The sequence below is a fragment of the Ceratotherium simum genome, chromosome 1 (genome assembly GCF_057802395.1).
Source record: "Ceratotherium simum simum isolate JZ-2026a chromosome 1, ASM5780239v1, whole genome shotgun sequence".
NCBI classification, from domain to species: Eukaryota; Metazoa; Chordata; class Mammalia; order Perissodactyla; family Rhinocerotidae; genus Ceratotherium; species Ceratotherium simum.
Window position 1 is genome coordinate 107,906,069 of NC_141900.1, and position 25,439 is coordinate 107,931,507.

General features: G+C 38.3%; 1 protein-coding gene across 5 annotated transcripts in view; it reads left to right on the plus strand.

Annotated features, from left to right (window-relative positions):
- Nucleotides 1-25,439, plus strand: part of RBM33 (RNA binding motif protein 33) — a 152,896-nt gene that overhangs the window by 41,874 nt on the left and 85,583 nt on the right. For 4 of the 5 annotated variants that reach the window (XM_087433637.1, XM_087433643.1, XM_087433648.1 and 1 more), the window contains exons 4-5: nucleotides 10,899-10,975; nucleotides 12,896-13,208. In XM_087433637.1, coding sequence (XP_087289763.1) covers nucleotides 10,899-10,975; nucleotides 12,896-13,208 — 390 coding nt within the window. Of the gene's footprint in view, nucleotides 1-10,898; nucleotides 10,976-12,895; nucleotides 13,209-18,315; nucleotides 18,433-25,439 lie in introns of all 5 variants that reach the window. The other variant, XM_087433658.1, reaches the window with a different exon arrangement.

Sequence of the window (25,439 nt, forward strand, 5' to 3'; positions counted from 1 at the left end):
TCTGATAAAGTCCCACTTGTTTATTTTTTCTTTAAGTTTCCCTAGTCTGGGTAGGCATGTCATCTGAAAAGATTCCTTTATGACCAATGTCAAATAGTGTGTTGCCTATATTTTCTTCTGTGAGTTTTATAGTTTCAGGTCTCACCTTCAGGTCTTTGATCCATTTTGAGTTGATTTTTGTGAATGGGGATAGCAGATAGTCCACTTTCATTCTTTTGCATGTGGCTGTCCAGTTTTCCTAACACCATTTATTGAAGAGACTTTCCTTTCTCCATTGTATGTTCTTAGCTCCTTTGTCGAAAATTAGCTCTCCATATATGTGTGTTTTTATTTCTGGGCTTTGAGTTCTGTTCCATTGATCTGTGTGTCTGTTTTTGTACCAGTACCATGCTGTTTTTGATTACTATTGCTTTGTAGTATGTTTTGAAGTCAGGGATTGTGATGCCTCCTACTTTGTTCTTTTTTCTTAGGATTGCTTTAGCTATTTGGGGTCTTTTGTTGCCCCATATGAATTTTAGTATTATTTTTTCTGTTTCTGTGAAGAATGTGATTGGGATTGCCTTGAATCTGTAGATTCCTTTAGGTAATATAGACGTTTTAACTATGTTTATTTTTCCAATCCATATGCATGGGATGTCTTTCCATTTCTTTATGTCATCATCGATTTCTTTCAATAATGTCTTGTAGTTTTCATTGTATAGGTCTTTCACCTCCTTGGTAAGATTTATTCCTAGATATTTTATTCTTTTTGATGCAATTGTGAATGGTATTATCTTTTTGAGCTCTCTTTCTGTTAGTTCGTTATTAGCATACAGAAATGCAACTGATTTTTGTAGATTGATTTTGTACCCTGCGACTTTGCTGTAGTTGTTGATTATTTCTAATAGTTTTCCCATGGATTCTTTAGGGTTTTCTATATATAAAATCATGTCATCTGCAAATAGTGAGAGTTTCACTTCTTCGTTACCCATTTGGATTCCTTTTATTCCTTCTTCTTGCCTAATTGCTCTGGCCAAAACCTCCAGTACTATGTTGAACCTCCAGTGGTGACAGTGGGCAGCCGTGCCTCCTTCCTATTCTCAGAGGAATGGCTTTCAGTCTTTCCCCACGAGTATGATGTTGGCTGTGGGCTTGTCATAAATAGCCTTTATTGTGTTGAGGTACTTTCCTTCTATTCCCATTTTGTTGAGAGTTTTTATCATAAATGGATGTTGTATCTTGTCAAATGCCTTCCCTGCGTCTATTGAGATGACCATGTGGTTTTTATTTGTTTTGTTGATGTGGTGTATCACGTTGATTGATTTGCAGATGTTGAACCATCCCTGTGTCCCTGGTATAAATCCCACTTGATCATGATGTATGATCTTTTTAATATATTGCTGTATTCGGTTTGCCAATATTTTTTTGAGGATTTTTGCATCTATGTTCATCAGCGATATTGGCCTGTAATTTTCCTTCTTTGTATTGTCTTTGTCTGGCTTTGGCATCAGGGTGATGTTGGCCTTGGAGAATGATTTAGGAAGTGTTCCATCTTCCTCTATTTTTTGGAATAGTTTGAGAAGGATGGGTATTAAATGTTCTTTGAATGTTTGGTAAAATTCACTGGAGAAGCTATCTGGTCCTGGACTTCTATTTTGGGAGCTTTTTGATTATTGTTTCAATCTCTTTACTTCTGATTGGTCTATTCAGATTCTGCATTTCTTCTTGGTTCAGTTTTGGGAGGTTGTATGAGTCTAAGAATTTATCCATTTCTTCTAGATTGTCCAATTTGTTGGCATATAATTTCTCATAGTATTCTCTTATAATCCTCTGTATTTCTGTGGTATCCATTGTAATTTCTCCTCTTTCATTTCTAATTTTATTTACTTGAGCCTTTTCTCTTTTTTTCTTAGAAAGCCTGGCTAAGGGTTTGTCGATTTTGTTTATCTTCTCAAAGAACCATCTCTTTGTTTCATTAATCCTTTCTACTCTTTTTTTGGTCTCAATTTCATTTATTTCTGCTCTGATTTTTATTATTTCTCTCCTTCTGCTGACTTTGGGCTTTGTTTGTTCTTCTTTTTCTAGTTCTGTTAGGTGTAATTTGAGGTTGCTTATTTGGACTTTTTCTTGTTTGTTAAGGTGGGCTTGTATCGCTATGAGTTTCCCTCTCAGGACCGCTTTTGCTGCATCCCATATGGTTTGGTATGGCATATTTTCATTTTCGTTTGTTTCCAGGTAGTTTTTGATTTCTCCTTTCATTTCATCAATGATCCATTGGTTGTTCAGTAGCATGTTGTTTAATCTCCACATTTTTGTCACTTTCCCAGTTTTTGTTTCGTGGTTGATTTCCAGTTTCATAGCATTATGGTCTGAAAAGATGCTTGTCATGATTTCAATCTTCTTAAATTTACTGAGGCTTGCTTTGTTTCCCAACGTATGGTCTATCCTTGAGAATGTTCCATGCGTGCTTGAGAAGAATGTGTAGTCAGCTGTTTTTGGATGGAGCGCTCTGTATATGTCTACTAGGTCCATCTCGTCCAGTTTTTCATTTAAGTCTACTATTTCTTTATTGACTTTTTGTCTGGGTGATCTATCCATTGATGTAAGTGGGATATTAAGATCCCCTACTATTATTGTGTTGTTGTTAATGTCTCCTTTTAGGTTTGTTAATAGTTGCTTTATGTACATTGGTGCTCTTATGTTGGGTGCATATATATTTATAAGTGATATGTCTTCTTGGTGGAGTGTCCCTTTTATCATTATATATTTCCCTTCTTTGTCCTTCTTAACCTGTTTTATCTTGAAGTCTGCTTTGCTGATATGAGTATGGCAACACCTGCTTTCTTTTGTTTGCTATTAGCTTGGAGTATTGTCTTCCATCCTTTCACTCTGAGCCTGTTTGTCTTTAGAGCTGAGATGTGTTTCCTTGAGGCAGCATATTGTTGGGTCTTGCTTTTTAATCCATCCTGCCAGTCTGTATCTTTTGATTGGAGAGTTCAATCTGTTTACATTTAGGGTAATTATTGATATATGAGGGCTTAATGTTGCTGTTTTGTCGCTTATTTTCCGGTTCTTTTGCATTTCCTTTGTTTCTTGTCCCATTTGTTTCAGACTGCCAATTCAGTTTGGTTGTTCTGTCTTTTGACTCTTCTAGTTTTCTCTTTGTTTATCATATGTGATATTGTTTTGATTATTTGTTTAGTGGTTACCATGCGGTTTGTGTAAGAAATCTTGTGTATGAGATAGTCCATTATCTGATGGCCTCCTATTTCCTTATACTAAGTCAATTCAATCTCTTTCCTCTTCCCCTTCTAAGTCGTTCTTGTTATACGTTATTCTATCTTGTGTTGTGGGTGTGTGTTTACAGTGATGAGGTTAAATTTATTTTTGGTGAATTCCTTCCTTTGATCTTTGATTTTGGTATTTAAGCGGTTGCTAACCTATTCTGATAAAGATCTCCTATTTTTCTGAGTTTGTCTCCCTATTTTTCTCCTTGCTCCAAGCTTTGTATTCCCTTTCTCTTCTTTTTTTCAGGCCCGAGGGCCTTCTTGAGTATTTCTTGTAGTGGGGGTCTCGTGGCCATGAACTCTCTTAGCTTTTGTTTATCTGGGAAAGTTACTATTTCTCCATCATATTTGAAGGATATTTTTGCTGGATAGAGTATTCTTGGCTGAAAGTTTTTGTTGTTCAGTATTTTGAATATATCATTCCAGTCTCTCCTAGCCTGTAAAGTTTCTGTTGAGAAATCTGGTGAAAGCCTGATAGGAGTTCCTTTGTGTGTTATTTTTTGTTTTTGTCTAGCTGCCCTTAGTATTGTTTCTTTGTCATTGACTTTGGCCAGCCTTACCACTAGATGTCGTGGAGTGGGCCTTTGCCTGTTGACGTCTTTAGGTGATCTGTTGGCTTCACTGACTGGTATTTCCTGCTCCTTCCCCAGATTTGAGAAGTTCTCAGCTATTATTTCCTTGAATAGGCTCTCTATTCCTCTTTCCCTCACTTCTCCCTCAGGATACCTATAATTCTTATGTTACATTTCCTAATAGAGTCGGATATTTCTCGGAGACTTTCTTCATTTCTTTTTAGTCTTAGTTCTCTCTCCTCTTTCATCTGGAGCATATCTGTATTCCTATCCTCTATAATGCTAATTCTTTCCTCCATATTGTCAGCTCTGTTCTTTAAAGATTCCAGATTCTCCTTTATCTCCTCCATTGTGTTCTTCATCTCCATCAGCACTGATTGGTTTTTCTTTATGATTTCAATCTCTTTTGTGAAGAAACTCCTAATCTCATTGAATTGTTTGTGTTGTCTCTTATTTCGTTGAGTTTTTTTCTGATAGCTATTTTGAAATCTTGGTCATTTAGGTTATGGATTTCTGTGTCTTTAGGGTTGGTTTCTGGGTGCTTGTCATTTTCCTTCTGGTCTGGTGATTTCATGTACCTTTACATTGTGGTTCCTGTATTGGCTTTGTTTTTCCTCATCCTGGAAATATCTAGTTGCAATTTCCACCCACTGCCACTGTGTGGGGGTAAACGGCTGTGTAATCTGAGCCCCTGTGCTCTGCGGGGGCTGTTCGCTGCGATCTGCGGGGGCCGTTCGCTGAGATCTGCTGGTCGCTTGGTCTGGTCTGGTCGGCTGAGCTGCAGTGTCCGGCTTGCGGGGAGGGGGGCATGCTCTCTCTTTTGCCCGCTGGGTCCCTGGCGTGGGGGGCTTCTCATTCGCCCCTCGTTATCCGCTCTCCTGCCGTGCTCAGATGTTGATGGTACCCCATAGCAGTTCTGAGTCCTCTGTGTGGGAGTTTCCCACTGGCTGACGGATCCCGAAGAGCTACGGTTTCCCCGAAGAGGGCCGCCCCTCCCCGCTCTGTGGGAGCCGCGCGGACCAGGATCGCTGATCTGTTGGGGAGGGAGAGGAGTTCTCCTTACCTCTCCTCACTTCCTCCGGGGGGCCCAGCATGTTCCACTTTCAGATGTGCGGCAGTGTGGATCTTTCCGATCTTGCTTTTCGCTGTTTGGGAGTCCGTTGTTGGTCTGTGACTGTTCCTTTTGTTGTATCTTATCAGGGGAAGAGTTTATGGGAAAGCTCACTCCGCCATGACACTGACGTCACCGAATTATTTTTTAAATGGACAAAGAACTGACTGTTTAATCTGTTAGTACATTCCCTGATAACTTGTAACTCAAGCAGTAAACCCTTTGAAGCGCATGTTTTAGTTCCTCCTATGTCCAAGGCACTCTAGCAAGTATTGAGTTTGTGAACCCAGTAACACAGAAGTAAAACTTGTTCTGAGGGTACTGAACATTTGGAGGTTAATATTTTGCATATTGGATCTGGAATTCACTTTTTGGGAGTATTCAGAGATAAGCTTAAAGATAAGCATACTCAAATATAACAATATTCAGATAAATAAGAATAAAAGTTTAAAACCTAATGTGTATATATACATACATAATATACGTATATATCACTCTACCAATATATTTTGAACATTATAAAACATAGGTTAAATAGAAATTAAAAGCCAAAGATTAAAGTGAAATACTAAATTTTTTATTTTTTTTTATTGAAGTCACATTGGTTTGTAATGTTATATAAATTTCAGGTATACATCATTATATTTTGACTTCTGTGTAGACTGCATCGTGTTCACCACCAAAAGTCTAGTTGCCATTTGTCACCATACATTATGTGCTCCTAAATTTTCATTTTATTTATTAACAGTTTAAAAATACTTGCTCTTCTCACTAAATGTCAAGATAGTTCTTTATGCTTAATTTTTTAAAGTCTTAAGATTGTGATGGCTTTTTATTGTCAACAGTTATTATACTCTGGCTCATGATACTTTTAGGTCATAGGGTCACATCATTTGTCTAATTTATCATATCTGGTTAGGTTGTCTTTTTAATCTCATTTATAATACAATTGATGAAGGTCTCATAGTAGGAGAAGTACCAGTTCTCCCATTTTCTTGTAACTTAGTATGTTGCATTGTTAGCATTTTTGCTAATACATGAATTTGTTGTAGGATTCTTTTGAAGCCACTCTTCTTTCTGTATCCTGTTTCTTACTGTACCATCAGTTTACAGGTGGCCTGGCTTTGGCCTACCCCAGCCTTTCCTCCTTTAAGTGGCTCTGTAGGAGCCACCTCCTACAGAGTTCACCTGTAACTCCTTAAGAATTATTTTAGTTACCTGTAAATCCACTTGATCCTCATATAAGTCAGTGGGGACACATCAGAATGATTGAAAGTGAAAAACCAGTGAGAGTGCCCCTCAGCCCTTCCATGCTGAGAGCTCACCCTCTGGCCTCAGGAGGCTGTGTGTGTAGTATGATGCAGGGTAACAGAGCCAGTCCTTCCTGTGTCATGGTCACAGAGGGGCCTTCTTTCTAACGCGGTGAATTAGTTTGCACGTCCTTAAAGTGCTCTCGCTGCACTTGGGAGTCCACTGCCCTAAAGTGGACACAGTTTTCCTTTGTGATTATTGAAGATGCTTTAGTGAAGAATGCCAAGTAGATGTTCAGATGTTTAAATGTAGTAAAATATTTTTACATGATATTGGATATCTATCCTGGGCAAGCCTGATATATCATAGTTTGCCCTATATGTCTAGCAGGGAGTCCTACTAGCCCTAATAATTCCCTTCTGTTGTGCATTTGTCTTCATCTTGTGAAAGCTTTGGTCAGGACTCTTATCAATAAAGACAAAAAGTAATATTTGGTTTGGACACTATGCTGATGGTTCTGGGGAAGTAGTCTTCCCTTTTTTTTTTCAGTTGGATTGGTTGATTTTTGTAACTCGGTCACTTTTTGGATGGAACAGGAGCAGGCATGACGACGGCAGCCAGGGCACATGATGTCCACTTGAGGCTTTCTGTCTCAGTGGGAGGGCCCTCATCTGCCTTGGACCAGTTTGTTTAATGTGGAACAGTGGATATTCCTCTTTCCTCCTCTCTTCTTTCTTAACATAAAATAAATACACTGTCCCTCGTAGGAATAAAAGAGTTCAAATATATTAAAAAAGAAGTAGTGAAAAAAATAGATATAAACTGTCATGACTGACATTTTGCCATTTTTCCTTCCATTCTTTTTCCATGTGTGGTTTTTTTTTTTTTGGTGAGGAAGATTTGCCCTGAGCCAACATCTGTTGCCAATCTTCCTCTTTTTGCTTGAGCAAGATTCACCCTGAGCTAACATCTGTGCCAGTCTTGCTCTCTGTTGTACGTGGGTTGCTGCCACAGCGTGGCCGCCAACGAGTGGTGTAGGTCTGCACCTGGGATCTGAACCCAGGCCACCGAAGTGGAGCGTGCACCACTAGGCCATGGGGCCAGCCCTTCCATGTGTTTTTAAATACTATATATATATATATAACATTGCTTTTTTTTAATTTAACATTGTATCAATGGCATTTTCCCCATATCATTCAGTGTTATTTTAAGATATTTTTTAATGGCTACGTAATATTTCAGTGTTTGTGTATACTACGGTATACCTAGCCATTCCTATGTGCCATTGGGGTTGTTTCCTGCTCATTGCTTATGACTTTTTAAAAAACTTTTATGGAAAACTTGAAGCATATACAGAGGAAGAGAGAGCAGTGTCACAGTTACCCTCCTGCTTCTGTCACCCTGCTTCAGCAATTTCCGGTTAAAGGCAGTCTTGCTTCATCTTTACCCGCTCACTCCCCACCTCCTGAATTATTTTGAAGTAAATCTCAAACATTATAATGATATTTTAATGTACAAATCTTACTATGCTTTTGAGATTCTTTTCTTAGGCAGTTTCCATAAAGGGGAATTTCTGGCCTAAGGGTATAAACATTGTAAGGTTCTTGTCTCATATTGCCAAGTCCCTTTCCAGAAATACTTTATCACTTCCTAGCAGCAGTATATGAACATGTCTTCCACCTTTCCGTTTCCTGGCTTTGATATCACTTCTTTTTTAAAATCTTTGTTAGTGAGGTAGATGAGAAATGATTTCTAGTTGGTTTCCTTTGTATTTGTTTGGTTTCTAGTGAGATTGAACATTTTGTGAGGTATTTATTCGCGAGTTTATTGTTACAAGTCTGTGACTGGAGCCCAGGTAGTGAGTACACTGGCTGCCTGACCACCACTGTCTTTCCCCTGTTTCCCCCATGACATCTGTGGAGACGTAGCTTTGTCTGGAGAGAGACTCTTAGGCTGCTGTGGGCCAGAGGGGTGCATAGCCATTTACTGAGTGTAGTGAAAATGTCAGACTGTAAGGAACAACTTGAGGACCAGTTCATGTGTGTCAAGAAGGGAGGTTGTTAGGGTCAAGTTTTAAGTATAGGATAAAAATGAGAGGTTGCACACTCAAGATGAAGCAAGCTGGCATGACCCAGTTGGAGCTTTTAAAAATTGGGGAAGCTTGAGATGACGGCTGCCTGCCGGTCTACAACTCCTCCTTCAGCATCTCTGTTTCACTTCTGCAGCAGCTAGTACTGGGCAGGTGCTCTTCTGGTACACCAGGTGTTCTTTACTCCATAAGCTGCCCGTGGTGGAGAATTTTTGGGGAGCCATTCTTTCCCCATTTTTAAACTCCTGCTGTCTCATAAATGTTCCTACATTCTTGAGAGTCCTGGAGAAGCATTCTTTTTCTCTCATACTTGCTTCTCTCCCCATGAAAGGAATAACCCGTCTGTTGGTGAGATTGGGAGAAAGGATTTCACTAGCATTCCTTGCCACTTTCTCTTCCTCTCCTGGGATCTGTTTGCCCTGCCTGCCTGCTACTACCCTGAGCAGAATCCTCCCTAGCTGACTCCACCCTTGCCTGAGGAAACAGTTCACTCCAGTTCATTGGGATATAGATGGAAATCAGCTTTCGCCTCAAGAATTTAGTCTAGCTCTCCATTCCAGTTTCATCAGTAAAGTGGGTATTTTGATCGTTGCCTCCTGTGTTCATTACTCATTAGGTTCAGAATCGAGACAGAAAGTTGAATCCTCAGAACTCAAAAGTGAGATTTGATTACCATCAGGGCCCACTACAACATATATTCCTTTTTTTGTTTGGTGAATTATTTATTGGTTCACTCATTTTTGACAAATACTTACAAGTCTAACAAAAAGACTCAAGGAAGCAGCCGCTTGTTGAGTGAAATTTGGCTTTCATTGAATGGTTAATTTTTAAAGATTTCCCGTGGTTTTATTTAATGAATTGGGCAGCTAAACTTAGGTTCTCCCGTGACAGGCCTGGCTCATCCCTCTTGATAGATGACAGATTACCAGGGCAACTAAACTGAACTTCCTTTGGGCTCTGTTAAGCAATCTGTTTTGTTTGCATACAGATCCTCCTCCCTTCCTTAAGTAAACTAAGTACATGGTCTATGTTATTTTATTTTTATCTTATTATAATGTCAATGATTAGGTGGAGTCCCTTTGGACTAATAAGAATGGCTAATAAGATTGATATTTTTTGGCTTATATCGAAAATACTATATTGAAGAATATACAGACAAGTTTGAGAAACCTATTTTTATAAGCTATAAAATGCCAGGAAAAGACTGCTTATTTGTTGTTTCATCTTTAAATAGAAAATCAAAGTTTTTTTTTCTGTGTTTACTTTTTTCCCCCGGGGTGTGTGTGTGTGTGTGTGTGTGTGTGTGTGTCGGGGTGGGGGGGTTGATTGTCTTTCGGAGGAGGAGTGGTAATTTACACATATGATAGAAATAATTTTAATAGGAGAAGAAAGGGTGAAGTCCCCTCCCCTTAAATCTAAGATACTGGTATATATTTAACTTAATAAAACCTGGAACTGTAGAAATTTGACCATTTGACAGAATCACTAGGCTTCCTCTACTTGCTGACATGGTGAGTGCACAGGCCCGTCAAGAACGGGAGTGAGGACCTGAGCTCGTCCTGTTTTTTTTTATTTTTGGTGAGGAGGACCAGCCCTGAGCTAACATCCGATGCCAGTCCTCCTCTTTTTGCTGAGGAAGACTGGCCCTGAGCTAACATCCATGCCCATCTTCCTCTGCTTTATATGGGACACTGCCACAGCGTGGCTTATTAATAAGCGGTGTGTCAGTATGCGCCCGGGATCTGAACCTGCGAACCCTGAGCCGCCGAAGCGGAGCTTGTGTACTTAACCACTGCGCCACCAGGCTGGCCCCTCGTCCTCTTTATTGTCTTGTGTCACCTGTATTGGACAAACCGAAGTTTTAGTTTATTCCCTTACCATTCCAATTTGGTGATCCAGTTATCTAAAATTTGCTTCTTTCTGAAATTCTACTTTTTTTTCTTTTTGTTTAAAAAGTCTTTAGATTTTGGATATTAACACTAAGTTTAGTTAAATCTTAAGGATACCATCCTTTTTTTTTTGTGAGGAAGATTAGCCCTGAGATAACATCCAATGCCAATCCTCCTTTTTTTTTCTTTTTCTGAGGAGGATCTTAGCCCTGGGCTAAGATCCCTGCCCGTCTTCCTCTACTTTATATGGGACGCCGCCACAGCATGGCTTGCTTGATAAGCAGTGCATAGGTCCATGCCCGGGATCCGAGCCTGCGAACCCTGGGCTGCTGAAGTGGAGCGTGCGCACTCAACCACTACGCCACCGGGCCAGTCCTAAGGATACCATTCATTTTTGTGTATGATAAGAAAAAATTATTTGTTTGTAGGACACCACCAAAGGACCCTTCCCTTTTTCCTTTTTTGTTAGAGTTAGAATAAATATGATCATCATGCTTGCTAATTCTGTACTTGCTTGAATCTGCATCTAAAAATTAGTCTGGTATGCCATATGTGGAATTTCTCAATTGTCACCTGGTTATATCAAACTGAGAACTTTCTGAATGGCAAATGTTTTAATAACATAAGGTTAGAAACAATCCAGTCAAGGTAATTTTGTGCTTTTGTAGCAAGTCTTTTATAGATGTGACATGCATTAATTAGATTTCTTATTTTAATTAGAATCAGTCGGATTTGTCAGATGAAGAGCTAAATGATGATCTTTTACAGAGTGATAATGAAGACGAAGAAAATTTCAGGTACTCAGTATTAGCTCATTAAAAATATTCTTTATTTAAATTGATAGTAATTGTAATTTATAATTGTAATGGAATATAATTGATAATGTGGCGTTATATCTTTAGCATATGACTATATTCTAAACAAGATATTAATATAACTTTGATGTGGAAGCCATTTATATCTTTATAAATAGATCAACTGTGTAAAGTCAGCATTGGTCTTGTATTTAATAGCCTTCATGAGTTCTGCTGAATGCAGGGTGTGAAAGCTCAGAACAGGTATGTGCTGCTTTTTAAAGAATTCCTTTATTTGGGTAGAGGCCGGTGGCCCCAGACTCAGTAACGTTGGTTGCAGTTTGATGTTGCTGCTTTTGTTTTCATTTTAGACAATTTTTATTTATACATATCTGTTTACTGAATTGCCATTTTGGAAATTCCTTTGGACTGTACTTTAGACTCTGGTTGACTATCTGAATACCATTGTTCGGGCTGCTGTAACAGAATGCCATAAGCTGGGTGGCTTATAAACAACAGAAGTTTATTTCTGACAGTTGTGGAGGCTGGGAACTCCAAGGTCAGGGTGCCAGCACTGTTGGGTTCTAGTGAGGACATACTCTTTGGTTCATAGATGGTGTCATGTCCTCACGTGGTGGAAGGAGTGAGGGAGCTCTCTAAGGGCACTAATCCCATCATGAGGCTCCACCCTCATGACCTAAGCACCTCCCAAAGGCCCCATCCTCCTAATACTATCACATTGGGGGTTAGGATTTAACATGTGACTTTTAGGGGGACACAAATATTTAGTCCATAGCAATAATGAATATCTTTCTGTTCTTGACATAGTAAGCTCTATTATAAGAAGAGGAAGAGGTATTATACTCTGGAAGGTGGAATAATTTTTTCAGTTTTATGAGGAAGCAGTTATGGTGAAAATATAAAGAGACGCTTCTTAGTTATAAATGTAGTTAACAAATATATGCCATTTATTATTAAGCTATAGATTTGTAACAGGTTTTTTAACGTAAAGTAATTTTTATGGGTAAAAATAGTTTTAAGTTAATTTATTCTGCCAGGTATTTAAGTTTCCCAATTCCATTCTTTGACGTCGTTATTATGTTTTGATCTTTTGAGTTAGTTAAGTTGCCCTTGAAATGTCCCTTTGGAGTTTTTTAGCCGTATAATATCTTCAAGTCTATGTGTCATATTCACTGTTTTTGTTAGGGTTGTATACTTAAATTTATCTGCAAAATCTTACATTTTAAGTGTTATCTTGCAACTTATTGTTTGGCATTTAACTGTTGTGATTTAATAGGTTGGAAGTGATTTTTTTCTGTAGTTTTAAAACCCTCTTTATTATTTTACTCAGAAATTATGAACTAACCTTTTTGAAATTTGTGACTGGTATAAATTTTATTTGAACATTGAAATGTTTTTTCACGTAGATTTTTAATATATTGATTTTTAAAATAGGAGTTTAGAATTTGCATCATAGAGTTAAAAAAGAAAACAAATTGCTCTTAAAATTCCATCTGCACTTTTCTGTTTATAGAGTAATACTCCTGCTTTTACTTTGAAATCTTTCATTCCATCCTTTTCATTCTGAAAGTTAGAATGAAATATAATCTATCTGCTTTCAGTCCTGGACTTTTGCCAGTCAGACCTGTTTTCCCGGCTGGTTGCTCTGATTGTTTTGGTCAAATAACCTGCAGCTAATGATAGTGGGGGCGATGTATGCATTAGGAGTCTGTGGTGCTGGCTCAGTATAGCACGCTGAGCTCTGTTTTCAGTCATTGTTGGAGTCAATGTGCATTTGCCAGTCACTGGAATAACCTTTCCCTGGTCGTGGTTTAAGTCTTTGTAACAGTTAATTTGTGTAATGATTTAGTTTTGAGCTCCACTCTAATTGGGCACCTCTCTTTGTATTTTTGTCCTTTGTAGTTCTCAGGGTGTCACAATTAGTCTGAATACCACATCTGGCATGGTCACATCATTTGAACTGTCTGACAACACTAATGACCAATCTGGAGAACAGGAGTCTGAGTATGAACAAGGAGAGGATGAACTCGTTTATCACAAATCCGATGGATCTGAGTTGTATGCTCACGAGTACCCAGAAGAAGGACAGTATGAAGGCCACGACGCTGAGCTGACAGAAGAGCACATTGAGTATGTGGAAGAGCCAGAGGAGGAGCAGCTGTACAATGACGAAGTGTTAGACATCGAGATCAACGAGCCTTTAGATGAATTCACAGTGAGTCTTTCTCCTTTGTATGGTCAAAGATAACATGGCTGCCTGGGCATAGGTTTCTAGACTGATTTGAAATCTATTTACCTCCCTTGGGAGGGAGAGAAATTAGACCTTATTATCACTGTCTGCCAGTTTCTTTATCTGAGCTGTGACAAAGTTTGTGTTGACAGCTTGTTTGGCCGGAGGTAATGCTCCTTTGTCATTCAGGAAGGCTGCACAGAATTGTGACCTTGAGGATTGCACCCTAAGGAAGAAAACAGCTTTGTGTGGTGGAGATACACTGTCAATTGTTAGAAGTACTTAATGCAGAGCTTTTATCCAGGCTTTAGACAAGATCTGATAAAGTCCTTCTAAGGTGAAAAGATTATTGACCTGCTAAAGACATCTTTAAGGTGCTAATATTCCACCGTGATTGATGTCCTGTTCATTCATTCTTTTTTGTAACTGAGAACTGTCTAAACATGAATAAAGAGATTGGAGGTTAGTTTAGGAAATGTCACACACAATTTGTTATCTGTAATCAAAGATTGTGCTGATTTTTATTTCAGAAAGATGATTTTGGTGGGTAGTTATTTTTTTTAAGTTGAACTGTCAAAAAGAAAAAGGGACTAATAAAAGATTGCTCGTCTGTGCTAATAATTCATCATTAAAAGAGATTTGTTTTTAAAACAAGCACTTAATGACATTTATTTGGGAAGGACGTGAGGTCCATAGTTGTAGTAGAGTCTTAAGGTTTTCAGGATCCTGGGGTTCCACTGAGGGGCAGTGTCAGCAGGGCGGTTGGGGTGGAGTGGAAGCATGCAGAGGTAGGGGTAGGAGCTCTGCCATTGTCTCTGTCTTCATCCAGAGTAAGCTTGCATTTGAGAAAAAGGTTCAAAAATTACTGAATTTTGGTCATTGAGAGCTATCTATCTATATATGAGTAATTTTGCAAGGGATTGTTTTATGTGGAGCCTTAGAATATTTAGTTCCAGTCATGATTGTGTTTATGTATCTGAATAGTTATTTTTAAGATTTGATTTTTTTTGAATGCTTTCTCTTCAGTAGATATGATAATGAAAAATGTTTGTGGTTTTGGTAAATAGAATCATGTAAAAGGCATCATGGATACTTGTTTTTTTGATAACTTTGTAGTGGTTTGTTTTGGTAATAAATCCTTCACTAGTGTGGACAGGTGCTCTCTGGTTTACTGGTGTTGACGCAAATAATCCATAACCAATCTGTAAATCAAAATTGGGGTGAGTTTATTATGAGCCAAATTTGAGGACCATATAGCCTGGGGCCTTCCTTCCCCAAGGAAGCAAGGGCACCAAAGAAGTGGAGTGTACAGAGCAGTTATATACTGTCAAGGAGCATGTATCACATATGATTGCAATGTCCCTTTTACAGTAGTCACGAGATTGCCCTGTTGGCACAGTGATTGATGGACACAGCAGGTAGCAGGTCTGCTGTGTCAATGGGTGCGGCAGGTAGCAGGTCTGTTGTCTCGAGTTGGGTGGTCACGGGATGAGCACAGCAATCAAATCCTAGCCTAGGGAGAAATGCTTATCCTTAAGGAAATGCTAGTGTGGGGTAAGTTGCATCCTTATCTCAAGGGCATTTGTTCTTGTCTTTGGGACATGTTAATTGCTTAAAGCAGATATATAATGCATGTTCAAAGACCACAGGCCCTTTTGGAAAAACAGGGTCAGGCTGAATTAGTTTTACACCAAATGGCTTCCTCATATGCTCCAATATATCCTGTTGCTTGCCATTTATTTATCACTGGTGTGTTTGTATACTATCCTAAAGTGGGACACAGTAAGTTAAAATGTCATTTAAAAATTGAGCCAAGATCAACAGATGTTAGCTCAGGGCGAATCTTGCTCAACCAAAAAAAAGAAGAAAAAAACTGAGCCAGGATCTTTTAAAAATGTGCCTAGTTGCTCCCTAGTTAGAGCATTTTATTATTTCTACTACACATCAGTAAAATAAGATGATTGGTTAATCACATCTGGGTCCTTTTTGCTTGTAAATTCAACAGTTCAACAAATGTTTACTGATGTCCAGGCACTGGGGACACAATATTGCTAAAAGATGAAGCATGGCGCCTGCCTTCTGTGAACTTAGAATTTGCTGCAACAGCTCACAGTGTGGAAAGTGCTTGGTAGCACTAGTGTGCATGGCTGTGTTGGGGGAAGAGGGGGAATCTCCCTCTGCCCTTTTCCTTAAGGTTCTTATGGCTGGCCAAATAATTAACAAGAGAGGTTAACAGGAGAAAATAATACCAAGTTTAATAACATGTATACATGGGAGAAAGCAGGGACACTGCGTTTCTCAACACAATAGCAGAAATTCTCATCTTAAATACCACGTTCAACCAAAGACAAGGAGGATGTTGGGGGGGGGTGTCAGTTACAGGAGATTATCACTAAAGCACTGTAAACAAGAGTAAGGTTTATTATGCAGTTTTAAGGCCTCACCTTCCACATTGATAAGTCTCTAGAAATGAGGTCATCCCCCCTCTTCCCAATACAGAGAGGGAGATACCTTTACAAATGGAGACTTCCCTTGTAAATGATTGTCTGGTAACTCCTCGCAGGGCCATCCAGAGCGTGTGGCCAGAAGAGACAGAACTTCCGATAAGATGGGCTTGTTGGTGCCTTTTCTGTTGTAACCTCTAGCCTACATTATCTTTATAGCAGTCATGATAATAACTCCTTCCTGAAACAGATCTTTTGTTTTAAATTCTTTAGGCAGTTTGGGAGGGGAAACTCAAATATTCTTCCTGAGTTCTCTGAGTCCTTATTGTCTTCAGCTCGAAATAATCCGCATACCAGAGTGGTGCTTCCTGGGGTAGCCTGCCCTGAGCACCATCAGCTGCATGGGAGGTATCTCTCACTGTGGCCTTCTTGCAGAGTTTGTTATAAAGAGCATTTCTAGTAAGTGAGGAATTTCCCTCTCATGTATTCTATTGTCAAACTTGAGGTTAAATTTAGGCCCCTGATTGTATAAAATCCAACTTTATCCAACATCTTGTGGTCTAAGATTCAGATATCAAAAAGGAAAATAATGTGGCAATTCATTATACTCACCCTACTTTTCCACATTACAATGAATTGATGTTTTTAAGAATTAAAAAAAAATCTTCAAGTAAAAAAATTTATGTAGAAATTCTCTAAGTGTCCTGATATATTTTCACAGAGAGTTGTAAACTTTAAAGGTGAGGCACAGTAGTTAAGTGTCTTTCTTTGAGCAGTATCAACTCACCTCAATACATCTAGCTTTATAGCCAGTCATTCTTTTCTTTTTTCCCTATTTCTTTAAGATTATTGGTTTCTGTATAGTTATCACAATGGTAGAATCTGGCATTACCACTTCTTTGGATGGGAAGAGAGAAATGGACTTAAACGGTGAAATACTCCTCTCCAGCTCTGCAGTGGAGGCCTCTCACTCTCTTCTCAGGCTTCCGCTGGTGCACAAATTAATTAATTATTCATTATTAGACTAATGAACACGAGTCACTTGCATCCTTGTGTGTCCCAGTTGTCTTTTAGTTTACTAAACGGTTTATGTAAACCGTGGTTCGTGTCCTAATTGGGATTTGTTAACTCATAGCTCTGAAGCTGGAATTGAACTCTGGGACATGCTGGTCAAGAGCACATTCTGTCTGTCCGAGCTCCCTTTCAAAATCACACGGGGAGATTTTGTGCGTAATTGGGAGTGGAATTATAAAACCACAGAGTTTTACAATTGGAAGGGACACTTTTACATGTGAAGGAACTGAGGTCCACAGTAAAAAGGTGATAGGACAGCTGTGGTGCTCTTTTCTATTCTATGCAAAAGTAAGCAGATCCTTCAGTTTGTGAATTTTGCTGGTCCTCTTCTAGAGAGTGAATTGGAATTTGATTTAAAAACTTGTACTCTTGTATTAGGAAGGGATACATATCACTTATTTTTCAACAAAATATTAGAAAATTATTTGTTGGGTGATTTATACTTTTAAGTACAGTTTACTTAGGGCTTTTAAAATTAACATAGATTGAAATTTCATAAAACATTGTTCTGTAAAAACAATGTTAGGTTGATAATTTATGTAAAGGGTAGCAGATTTTTGTTTCTCAGTGAGAATCCAGTGTAGACTATACTCTATTGTATATTGGCTAAAAATTTTGATTAGCATCGTTTGACCTTATTTGCAATCTGACAGTTCTGCTATCAGTGAATCACGAGTAGTGGTAGTTGCTCTTTTTGATAGGATGCTAATAATTTCTTTTGGAAAGTAAAATGCAATGTGTTCAGATAGTCTTGAGAGACAGTTGTGGGAACTACGGTGGTTTGTCATCTTAAATACAGCAGTTTTTCTTTGGGGGTTGTAGATGAACACAGTGGGTTGTTTAGGTTCTGTAGCCTGTTCACTCTTCATGGCCTGCTTTGTAACCATCTGCTGTTCATTTCAGCAAGTGGCCAGGGATACTGGGAAGTTCAGCTTCCCTGGGTGGGATCAGATCTTCTTGTTACTTGTTAGAAATACCTGTAGGAACCCTTCTTTCTCCAGCCAGCTTGCCTTCTTCCTTCCCTATGCCCTCAAGGGCGCCTGCCTGCTGACCTGCCGCTTACATTTCATACGAACTAGACTCATCCCTCTAATTCAAGGGAGAGGCTAATGGAGAAACTGATTCTAACATGTGATTATTAATAAAGCCCCTGTGTTGGATTGAATTGCCCATGCTTGTGTCATCTTCTGTTGCCATAGAATGGTTTGAGTTGGGCATGATTCCAGCCCCTTACGCTGTTGAGCTGCTCTGTGTGAGCACATGCACGCTTTCTCTTTAAGATTACTTTTCTTTTGTGTGGATTTTAAGAAGAGCTATTTATCAGGGCACTTGGAATTTGCAGCAGAGCCCATATCACTCACGTTAGCGACTGGGTTAGTATACTGCGCTCCGTTCTCATTAACACATAGGGGAAGTCACATTCTGTTTTTGTACTTAGTGCTTTCTGCTCATTCGGATAATTGCCATAGTAAAATTTGCCAAAATAATTAAGCATGAGTCATGAAGATGAAAAGAGCTTAAAACCCCCCAAAAGCTATATGAGAAAAACATATTTTCTCTTTAATGGCTGTTAGGGTGAAGAATACTTGCAGGCTTGTGGGCAGCAAGGGCTGCAAGAGCAGGAAGACTGTGTTGCTGAAGAGGAATCAGATGAGATTACTGATTCCCAGGTTGCTCCTGAAACGGAAGAGGTATTTGTTCATCTTTTAAAGAGTCCAAAAGTTTGCTGGGGTTTTTTTCTTCCAGATTTAGAATGAGCATCTTTTCAGCATTAGTGAAACATTGATACATCTCTTCTTTGAGCTGTGAGTGTAGTAAAAATCCTGAGCGTCCTTGAATCTTTGGGCAGTGAGTTTTGGTGAGCTGTGATTTTCAGATAGCTGTTTGCCCTTTAAGTGTTAGAATATTTTAAGTGTTTTAAGGGAGTGTGGGTGGAAATCTTTTGAAAATGTCATGTATATGTTAGTGCTTTGAAAGGAGTGCTGTAATTATTTTAAATTAGTTAGCATTATTCAAAAAATAGTACAAGGTTCCCTGTGTTTAGGTGCTTTTTTAGCTGTTGAAGAAACAAGGATGATTGAGAAGCTTGGTTCCCGTGCTCAGGGAACTTGCAGCCTAATATAGGGGAGAGAAGACATGTGGGTAAATTCGTGTGATGTAAACATAGAAGGAAAACCTTGCAGGAGAGGCTCAGATACATGCTTGAGGAGCTCACAGGGGGGACCCTCTGGTTGAGTGTGTGTCTTGGAGTGACTTAGAGAATGGGGTGGGGAGGCTTTGAGGCTTTAGGGAAGAGGTAACCTGTGTGTTGAAGGAGGTCTGGAAAAATAGATGTCATTTGCACGAATAGAACTGGTATGAGATGTAGGGTTTAATAGATTCTGTTTTCCAGCCTTAGAACTTGTCTTGTGAGCCAAGTGTGTAAGCCACAGAATGATTCTATAGCCTTACGACTTGTTGGTTTAAAAAAATTTCTTTTCTTATTAAAATTTTTTTCTCAATTATTTTCCTTAATACTTTTTTCCCTCCTTTTTGCAGGAGATCATGAAAAGTGGTATTTCATTCGCTTAGATCATTTGTTTCAGGTCTTAAGCCAATGCTTTAGAAACTCAGTATACAGAACATTTTTTTTACCCTTTCTTTTCCCTAATACAATGCTATGACAGAGTATATGAACATGTATGCTATGTGCAAACACTTTCTGGGACACATCCTTTCTTCTCCCGAACAAGGTAAATTTGATTTTTCTTTTTGTGCTTTCTCTCTCTCTTGCTATGTGAAGTAATTTGAAATTTGGGGAAAAGATAGAAGAATAGTACAAAGAACACTTTACCTAGATTCTCCAGTTGTACAAGAATGAATTTAGCCTAAGGAACCAAGACAAAGCTAAAGAAGATGTTAAATAAGAAGTGATTCCCCCTCTGGTGACTGCTCTTTCTGACTGAGTGACGAGCCACTACATCAGGTTCAGGGAGACCCGAGGTTTATGCGGGTCATGCTCACCACCTGTCCTAGAGCGCAGAGAAATCCAAGAAGCCATTAAAGGAGGGCGGGTTGGGAATCCTTCCAGGTGGTGAATAGTTGAGAGGAAGCCAAGGAACTCAGCGCCCATTAGTTTCAGGTCTTTCTTATTAGTTTGTGGTATTTTGAAGTTGAAAAATTAATTTCATTGATTTTTTTCCTATAATTTATTCTTTCAGTTTTAGATAATATTCTCCTTACTCTTTGATAATGTATGGTGTTTGTAACTTATTTTAGAATGAGAAAAGCTTTTGTACATTTTAATCTTCAAATGATCTCTGGAGATATAAGCTATTTTATTATAAAGCAAGTAAAGACTAAGCTAACAGGTGTTACCATTGCCTGGGTGCCTTCTGGAACAGAATATGGCTTATAGATCTGGGTATTTCAGACTTCAATTCTTATACTGTATTCATTAAAATATTAAAGCAAAAGTGAGTTATTATAAAGAAAATAGTAATCTTGCCTTCCATTTTCAGTGTTTTCTGAAGAGAGAGATTAAGGAAGAGAGAGAGATTTTTGGAGGAACATTAATGATCAGACCAAGCCTTAAAGTAAATAACACATGTGAGTTAATATGACAGAATATGTCAGACATACTTAGAAAGGATTAATCACTTGGCGAAATGTTAGATGCCTCCCTTATACTTTATGCCAATATGGATCTCAGATGGATTAAAGATTTCAATATAAAAAAAGAATAACCAAACATGCACGTGTACACATGTACATACACCAAACTGTAAATATATTAGAAGAGAACGTTTTAATAATGGTGTGTTAGCCTTAGGCTTACCTGCAAAACAGAAAACTCACCAAATATTAGAAGTTTATTTCTCACTAATGTCAAAAAATTCCAGAGGGCATTTGAGATCTGGTATTGGCCTCACCGGGTCATCAGGTACCCAGGCTTCTTCCAGACTTCTGTGGTACAATTCTAGGGCTGCTGCTCTTTCCATGGTCCACATACAAGCAGGGGATTGCAGGAAGACTGAAAGGGACCATGCCTGCCCTTTGAAGACGCATCCCAGAGTTCTCACGAAAGCTTTGTAAACATCTCCTGAATTACGCCTTAGTCACCTGACTGCTCCTCATAGCAAGGGAGGCTGGTGAATATAGTGTTTATTAGGTGGCAACGTGTTCAGATCAAATTGGGAGTTTTGTTATTCAGGGCGTGATAGAGAATGAGTAAAAATGAACACCATGTTGTCTTGTTATAACTAATCTACTACTCTTGCTATTAGGCCTTTTTAAGCCATAAAGGAAAAGAGTGATCTGATCATATAGAAATACTCTAAAACACTATAAACAAGTTCAGACAAATGACAAATATGGGGAAATATTTACATATGAGCCTAAGAATTAATATATTTAGTAAAGTTAATGTATTCAGTATGTAGGAGTTAATATGTTCAGTATATAGTATGTTCAGTATATACAGGTGAGCACTTCTGTAGGAAGAAGGGCAAAGAAGGTAAGAAAGTAATCTAAAAATAAGATAAGCAAATGACCAAAAAGTATATAAAACATATTCAATAAAATAAAATGAGAATTTTAACCTATTTTAATGTTGGCAAAAATAAAAATTATTGGTCGAGTATCGTCTCGTTCTTTTGAGGGACCATTTTGGAAATACTGACTGCAAAGAGAAAATTTTCTTTCTTTTTTTTCTCGGTGAGGAAGATTTGGCTCTGAGCTAACATCTGTTGCCAGTCCTCCTCTTTTTGCTGAGGAAGATTAGCCCTGAGCCAACATCTGTACCCATCTTCCTCTATTTTGTATGTGGGATGCAGCCACACATGGCTTGACCAGTGGTGTGTGGGTCCACACCCGGGCTTTGAACCTGCCAACCCCGGGCCACTGAAGCGGAGCACTCAAACTTAACCACTACACCACCGGGCCGGCCAGGTGGCAATTTTCCATGAGTTTCTTATGTCTCTGCACGTTGTGTGAACAAAGTGCCGACTGCCTTTTGTTTCTGACTATCTTTTCAGGTATGTTTGTGTAACAAGCAGCCTTGAAAGACATAGTATCTTCTTTCAGAGCAAGGGGCAAGCGTGCATTCTGCTCATTATAACAGACTCGGGGTCCCTAAACTCAGGGTCCATCCTGTAACACAGCCCCCTGTATGCAGGGTCACCTGGCTCTCTTCACATTGTCCAGTGGGAATTTGGGCTCAGGGAGCTGGTCCCAAATTGCCACTGCTGTTGTTGAAAGTGTGACCAGGAGTCTCGTGTCTTCTCACAGCCTGCATGAAACAGTGGCAGACTACCTTGCAAGAACGGTAAAATCACAGACTCTTCACTGTTCTTGACAAGTATCCAAAGCTTTAGAGTCCTTTGGCTCAAAAATTCCACTTTGACGAAGTTAGCTAAAAGAGTCAATCTAAGATGTGTCCAAAGATGTATGCACCTGGTATTTGTTTGCAGCCTTGGAAATAAGTGGAATCAATGTCGGTTTTTCTAGAGGGTTAGCTAAATGATGGCCTAACCTTACGGGAACTACGGGTTACCAAAGGATGTCCTAGCTCTCTGTTGGACGTGGAAAGAGAGGCTCGTGATGTGTTAAGTGAAAAGAGCAAGGTAATAGAATTCCTCCCCTTAAGTTCCCCTATAACTTCACGTGTCTAAGTGTACGTGTGTGACTCTCAGAAAGCGTCTGGATGGATAAAGACAAAAGTGGTAATAGTGATCACCTCCAGAGGGTGATCCCTTTTATACTTTGTACACCAAATATTTTTGCTATGAGCAAATAACTTTTATAAACAGGGAAATACAGGGTGATTAAAATATTCACCCTTTAATTTGGGAGGCAAAGAACTAGATTCCAATTGTTTAACTCCTATGATTTCTAGTTGCTGTCAACTCTCACATGAAACATGCTAAGGGTTGTTTCCAATGTGAATCATTTTATAGAGCAGGAAGTAAACTCTCATCCAGATTAAATAGTTTATCTTTTTCATACCATCTGTAGGAGGTATATTACTTGCTTTTTCTTTTAAGCTGTATGTCCCATAATTTAATTGTAAAGTTACTATTTAAAAATTCACTCATACATTTACTTTCTTATTCATTTGTTCTTGATTACTGTTTGTTTACCTTGTTTATGTTGCCTGTTTTTGTGTTGATGGAAAATTCTTTGTAATACTGTTTGCTCTCAGGACTTTTAATAGTCCCTCTTGGAGGCAGGTGGTAGGCTGGTCTTTTCCCCTAGCAACCAATATTTTAGGCTTATTTTCTTACTCACCGTAGTAGAATCACTGAATATCAGTCAGTCCAAAAGATCATTATTGAGAACTTGTGTGCATCATACTATTTGAGGTGCTGAGAAGTAGGTGTCGTGTGCTATTTCAATACCTTTTGGTAGGCTTTGCTTTTGGAGTGCTGTTATTCCATCTTTTTTAGAAGTCTAAATAAATTATATAGTCCTGAGGGAGGAATAACAGTTTTAATTTGTCACACATGCCTGTATTTTGGTGTCTTCCTGGTTTTCTGACCCATTTTCTTAGATTAAATGTCTGCAGGGTATTGAGGAACAAGCTCTTTGTGCTCCATCTTGCGATGCAGCGTGCATGGCTCTGGGTTGCTTAAAATGGGGGTAGAAAGCATATTGCAGTTTTTTGGATGACTTCATTCTAGGAGCTATGTTTAAATCCATATTAGAGTCTGAATTATGGAGCTAAAAAGTAGTTTCAAGTGAAAAGCCTATTTTAGGTGGTTCCTTTTATTTAACTGATGTTCTTGATTGGTTAATACAAAGAAATCACTATACTTGAAACAAATTAGGAAGATCTAATTATAAAAATCGTCAAGCCTTTCTCATCATACTGCCACGTTATGCCAGTTGTGCTCTTGTCTTCAAACACAGTTCAGAAGATTTGCTATTTTAGACAGTTTTGGCATGTATAGAGGAAGAAATGAGAGAAGTTTAAAAAAAATCTTTGCACTATTTAAAATATTTACCTTTTAAATTATGATAACATTTACATTCAGTGATAGGCACAGATCTGAAGTGTACAATTCAGTGTTTTGATACATATGTTCATCCAAGTTACCATCTTTCCATTGGTAAGAAACAGTTCCATTCCTCCAGAAAGTTCCCTATTGTTTCTTTCTGGTCAATCCTGACTTCTGAGAGGAAACAGTGTTCTTATTTCTGTCACCTTAAATTAGTCTTTTCTATTCTAGAACTTTACATGTATGTAATGATACAGTACTCTGTGTCTAGCTGTATTTGCTCAACATAACGTTTTTGAGATTCATCCAAGTAGTTGTGTATGTCAGTAGTTCATTCCATTTTATGGATAATGCCTTATTTATTCATTCTCCTGATAATAGATATTTGGTTTGTTTCCAGTTTTTTTGTTATTATGAATAAAGTAACTATAAAGATTATTTTACACATCTTTTTGTGGATGTATCTTTTCGTCCGTCTCCTTTGATATTAACTAGGAGTGGAATTACTGAGAGAGGGGAGAAATACATTTAATTCTGTAAGAAACCGTCCAATGGTTTTTCACAGTGACTGTACCATTTTATATTCCTGCCAGTCATGTATGAGAGTCTCAGTTGTTCTGCATCGTTTAATATTGTCAGTCTTTTCCAGTAGTTCCTCTGGTGATTGTGTCATCATGGTTTTGGTTTGTATTTCTCTGATAACTAATGATGTTGAACACTATTCCGTATGCTTATTGGACTTACATATCTTCTTTGTGTCTACTTTTAGTCTCTTACTTTTTTTTTTAAAAGTGAGTTATCTTTTTAAGTTTTGTCTCTATATGCTGTACATAGTCTATATATATGTTCTACACAGAGAATATGTATTTTATGTACATACATATAGTTTATATAGTCTCTGTGTAGAATATATGTATCAATTATTCATATTGTCTGTATATTCTAGATGGATAGATGTCTGTATATTCTAGATATAAGTCTGTTGGATATAAAATTAATATTTTTTCTGAGCCTGTAGCTTGTGTTTTAATTTTCTTAACGGTATCTTTTCATGAGCAGAAAATTTTAATTTTGATGAAGACCAAGTAATTTTGTGACCCCAGAAATCTTTGGCTACCTCAAAGTTGCCGAGATATTATCCTGTGTTTTCTTCTGGAAGCTGTATAGTATTAGTTATTTTTAGTTTAGGTCAATGACCTATCTCAACTAATATATGTGTGTGGAATGGGGTTCATTTTCTGTATGTTTCTATAGTCGTTAGACCGTTATTTGTTGTAAAGACTTTGCTTTCCCATTGAATTGCCTTAGTGCTTATGTTGAGAATCATTTGGCCATTTAAGTTTGGGTCTCTTCTGGAATCTCTTTTTTTATTCCATTGTCAGTACTACACTGTCTTGATTACTGTGGCATGGAATCAGGTAGTGTAAATCCACCTGTTTTGTTTTCCTTTTTAAGATTGTTTTGGCTATTCTAGGTCCTTTCAGTTTCCAAATAAACTCTGTAATTGACTTGTCAATATCTACTAAAAATCTGGTTGGGGTTTTGATGAAGATTGCATTGTATCTTTAGATCAGATTGAGGGAAAACTAACATCTTAATAATCACGTTGCCTGTTAATAAACACAGTTTAATTCTTCATTTCCAACCTGTCCTTTTCTTTCTTTCTTTGGCCTTTTTGACCTCCAGTAGTATGTAGACTAGAAACATTAAGAGCATTCGGT